The 5,540-nt window shown below is 36.4% G+C and overlaps 1 protein-coding gene across 1 annotated transcript in view; it reads left to right on the top strand.

Moving 5' to 3' along the window:
* LOC106873179 (CD151 antigen) overlaps window positions 1-5,540 on the top strand; it is a 52,860-nt gene that overhangs the window by 22,858 nt on the left and 24,462 nt on the right. The window contains exon 2 of the mRNA XM_014920411.2: window positions 78-173. Coding sequence (XP_014775897.1) covers window positions 111-173 — 63 coding nt within the window. The 5' untranslated portion in view covers window positions 78-110. The remainder of the gene's footprint in view (window positions 1-77; window positions 174-5,540) is intronic.

Raw genomic sequence — 5,540 nt, 5'->3', positions numbered from 1 at the left:
TATATATATATATATATATATTCTTCATAAACACTAACAATATTTATGTTAAAAGATCCTTTGCTTTATTATTCCAGGAATATACCTAAAGATATTTCAGTATTACCACAATGTCGCTGAAGACCATAAATATCGTGAAATTAGTTTTCTTTATTTTAAACACTCTCTTTCTGGTAAGTATCAGATACACTTTTCTGCCTTTTTATCTCTCTACCCACCTGTCTCTTTATCTATCTATCTATCTATCTATTTACCTACTTATCAATTTATATGATTATTTATTTATCTATCCACCTGTCTGTCTTTCTGTGTATCCATCTGTCTGTCTATCTATCTATCCACCTGTCTGTCTTTCTGTGTATCTATCTATCTATCTATCTATCTATCTATCTATCTATTTATCTATCTATCTGCTTGCCAATCAACTTATCTGTCTATCTATTGGCCTGTCTATCTACATATTTATTGTTGTCTGTCTGTCTATCAATCTGTCTGTTTATATCTATCTATCTGTTTTTCTGTCAATTTGTATATCAATCTAGCAACGTTGTTGAGGAGACCATTGGCATCAATGAAAACAAACTGGCTAGTCTGTTCTGGAGGACTTTCTGATCAGAAACTACAACTGATAATTGCCAGAAATCTTTAATCTGGCAGTACTACTGAAGAGCACTACCAGTTTCAGAAAAAAGCTACATCTGAAGGGCATGTCCAAGATGTGTGCAGAACAACAAAACCATTCTGCACACTCATTCAGTGTCTAAGCATTGCTGACTTGTGGGATCATGCTGAATAGCTATTGTCACATGCAGGACGGATCCATCAATTGGTTGAGTCCAAAGTGATGATTGCCCCTCCATTTCCTTGAACTAGGTCGGGAAGGCAGTTTTCTTTTGTGTAGTGGCTATAGCATATGAGGATATGTGATGGACACGGTCAAAAGGTATATGGAGAGAGGCTTACCTCTTTGATAAACCACTCATCAACTTTTACAAATTGCACCTAATAAAGAAAGAGAGGGTGGAGAGGGAGGTACTGTCCTCAAATGACTTTATTGAAAGGTGGGTGAAATTGATGAAAATGGCAAAAGTGGATGGCACCCCTCAAAGTGTAGACCTGAAAGCTGAAGAACAAATATAGGGGAGGGCACTTGGCCTTGGTGTTCAGGGAGATCTTGGATGGTGGGATCCCTTGATTGGCCCTAGAAGCCCTCCTGTATCAAGAGGACTACACCACCATCATCATTTATTTATTTATTCATTTATCTGAATTTTATTTTTATGTTTACCACATATACTTGCTTTCTTCATTTTTTTTCTTGTTAATTCTCTATAACACATGTACTTTTTTTATCACTCTATCCTCTGTAAATCCCCTGTTCTAGAAAATGTCTGTCAAAACATAAGTAAATTAGAAGTTTTTTTTTTTTAAGTAATTTGATTATGAGATGATAGTCTGATGTTAAGATGACAGTAAAGGTGTTTGCTGTTATGTACATTTAAAAATATTTTGACACTGTTTATGGGTTAAAATATTTGGGGGATTACATAGACAATATTTTACATAGGATATGGGCAGTTCCCATGAGCACTATTATCATCATCATCATCATCATCATCAGCAGCAGCAGCAGCATCATCATCATTATCAGCATCATCATCATCATCATCATTATTATTATAATTCAATATTTGGTAGTTTCAGGCAAATTTCTATGCTATCACCTGCTACAGCCCTGTGTTGCTGGGGTATGTGCAGCATTGTGTGTTCTTTTCTGTTGTTGAGGATGTGCAAAACTCTTCCTGGTATTGTATTGCATCAGTTTCTTTTGTTATGGTGTCTGGTGCCATCTTTTGTTGAATCAGTGTTTGTACTGTGTGTTGTGTATGAAATGCGTTGGGTATCTAACCTTCTGGTCATTGTTTATTTTATTGGATATTTGTTACATAGAGCATGCTTTGTGATTGTGGATTGTTTTGTTTGGGTTGTATTATTGAATTGATAGTGTTTTGTGTATGAAGTGGGCTGTTCTCAGCAAGACTATTTTTTCAATAGTGCATAATGTTGAAGGCCCACGTATAGCTTCTACGTTTTTGTTCATATTTATTATCATTATTATTATTATTATTATTATTATTATTATTATTATTATTATTATTGAATGAGAGAACAGTACATGCCATCACAGTGACACTAGGGTAAAATATACGAAGCCCATTATACCCATCATGACTACTCATCTGATAAGAGTACACCAGGCACATGCATCACAACCATATGTGTGTAACATGGTGATCTCATATCAAGATAAACAGCACATGACCTTGCAGGTGGGACCCAGTTAGAATTTTTCACATCAAGTAGCCCATCCTGTTCAAAAGGATGTTGAACGAAACACCCATGTTTCTAGAGGTGAATTATTCGAACTCCAAAGAATTCCTCTCAACCCATGACTATGATGCTCCTCCACTACCTCTGCTCATGATCGGAGATGCACATATCACCTGCCACCAAGGGATATGCTCAAGCAAATCTGTGGTATTGAACAGAATATTTGCTGTAGCCCATCTTTTATATCAATTTGCTGTAGCCCATCTTTTATACCATTATTATTATTATTATTATTATTATTAGTAGTAGTAGTAGTAGTAGTAGTAGTAGTAGTAGTAGTAGTACTATAGATGTCATACAGTATACAATATCATAGGGTTATTGATTGAAGATATTGTGTCTACCAAAGGTTTGTACTGTGTCAAATCACAACAAGGGCCTCAGACAGACAGAACTTTACGCAATAGGCATGCAGTTCCAAGTAATGCCGATTTTTGCAATATACATAGATTGTAGGGTATTTCTAAAGTTTCCAGATGTTTCTTTAGGCTGGGTGGAATTGAACCCAATGCCCCGATGACAATAGGGACGACCTCTATGTTTGACTCTCGTAGCTGCCACATCTTGGTGATCTCAATTCTCTGGTCTCCATATTTATCAATCTTTTCTCTTTCTTTCATGATAATATGTTGATCTCCTGGCATTATTATGTCGGTTATTAGGCACTCTTGTTTATCCCTCCTAAAGGTTATCATATCCAGCCTTCAGTGCTCCAGCACCTTGTCTGTCTAGAAGTCAACGTCCCAGAGGATTTTTGCTTTCCCCTTTTTGTCAATTACATTTCCAATGTATGTTGATACCAAGCACCTGTTACCTCATATCCATACTTCTGGCATAGTAGCCAGTGAGGTTTTGGGGCTACCTTGTCATGTCTGTGCTTGTACTCTTTCTGTGCAAGACTTTCACAAGCGCTAACAATGTGAGTTATGTTTTCAACCCTTTTCCCACACATTTTGCAGAGGTTCGTTGCACTTGTATGATATATATCCCTTTTCACTGAGTTGGTATTCAATGCCTGATCCTGGGCAGCAATGATTAGGCTTTCAGTCTTCTTTTTTATGTCACCCTTGCTTAGTCACCTCCATAATGCTTCCTGGTCTTTGAAGTTGTTAGTTTCATGATGGAATTGACCATGTAACTGACCATGATGGAACTGACCATGCAGTGTAGAGTTTCTTCTCTTCCATTGGCTATTCATGATTGGAATTCATTAGCACTCAAGTCCATTTTTGGTAAATCCTTCTGCATTAGTAATATACTGTAGCAGGTCTTGTCTTCTATTTACCAAATATTCTGCCATGTTTCTTCTTTCACTGTTGATGCACTCCCATACACTAATCAGTCCATATCCACCTTTACACCTCTTCATCTAGAGCTTGTATACATTTGCCTTAGGGTAGAAAGCATCATGCATTGACATTGTCTTTCGGGTAGTGTGATTGAGTTGGTTAATCTCAGCTCGTGTCCATTTCAGAATGAGTGCACTATAGCAAACTGGAGCAACTTCCCATATGTTAATGTCAGTCACAAGGTTCCTTGAGTTGAGTTTTGATTTCAAGAGAAGTTTAAGTTACTTGAAATATGCAGTGATGACCTTGTCTTTCATTTCTTTATGCAAGATATTGTCCATCTCCAGGATCCCAAGGTACTTGTACTCATCATCACCTGGGTCTTCCATCCTCTCTTCATTTGGCAATTCTATGCCCCTACAATTTACTCTTTTTCCCCTCTTCAAAGTAAGCACTGCACACTTCAAAATAATGAATTCCATCCTTATATCCTTGCAGCACATTTGCATAGTCTCAACCAGCCTCTCCATTTCAGGCTTTGTTTTTGCAAACAGTTTTAAATCATCCATGAAGAGAAGGTGGTTGAGACAAGGTCCATTCTATCTCAGTTCATAGTGCACATTGATTTTGCATAAGACTACAGAAAGTGGGATCAATGTTATAACAAATAATATAGGTGAACAAGAGTCTCCTTGGAAGATACCTCTTTTGATTGTTACCTCGGCTAAGAGCCAGAAGAAATGCTGCTAAGCATTTTTTTGACACACTATTATTATTATTATTATTATTATTATTATTATTATTATTATTATTTTATGTTTGACTTTTGTTTTGCATTTGTACAAGTTGGATCCAAGTCTCACCCAGAGACCTCAAGAGACAACAAGTTAGAAGTTCATGTAGGTGTTATGCCTAGGGTACCATATATTTGGATTTGTACATAGTGTTATTATTATTATTATTATTATTATTATTATTATTATTATTATTATTATTATTATTATCTTTGCACAAGTACTACGATGCCAGCTGTTCACTACCAGTGAACTAAGGTAACACTCATTCTTCAAGCACCATTCAGAGTATTCGAGCAGTTCCAAGCAGTGCTGTTTTCTGCAAGTGCTCCACCCTTATTGTAGCCCCTATTTGTTCCATGTAATTCTCAAGATTTTTACTCTCTGTTCCTAGGGCTCTGATAATTATTGGTACTACTACCACCTTTTTCATCAATCACGACTGTTTAAACTCCCAAGCTAACTTATCATATCTATCAACTTTTCTTTCTTCCTTATCACATACATTGTTGTCAGCTGGACATGCTATATGTATGATCCAACATAGTTTACTTTCTTTCTCAATTAATACTATGTCTGGCTTCCTATACTCTATCTCATGGTTGCACTGAATCATAAAATCCCATAGGATCTTCACATTATCATTTTTGATAATGCCTTTGGGTTTACTTTCGTACCACTTTTTTGCTCTGTCAAATCCATACTTGTTGCAAAGTGTCCAATGGACAAGCCTTGCTATATCGTCATGACATCTCTTATATTCTTTCTAGGCTAGTGGTGTACATTTACTGGTAATATGCCATATGGTTTCACAATTTTGTCCACAAATTCTGCACTTATCACTTTCTGATGTGTTGTCCATTCTGTATTTGATGTAATTCGTTCTTAGTGCTTGCTCTTGAACAGTACAGATTGGAGCCTCTGTTTCTGATTTAAATCACTTTTGGTCATCCATAGCCATCTTTTTTCTGTTTGTCTTCAACATTCCTATGAAATTGTCCATGCATTCTTTTCTTTAACCACCTAATTTCAGTTTCATTCATTCTCAAGTGCTTGTACAGTGCTT

This window comes from Octopus bimaculoides, chromosome 7 (genome assembly GCF_001194135.2).
Source record: "Octopus bimaculoides isolate UCB-OBI-ISO-001 chromosome 7, ASM119413v2, whole genome shotgun sequence".
NCBI lineage: Eukaryota > Metazoa > Mollusca > Cephalopoda > Octopoda > Octopodidae > Octopus > Octopus bimaculoides.
This window is presented reverse-complemented; position numbering and strand designations above follow the sequence as displayed.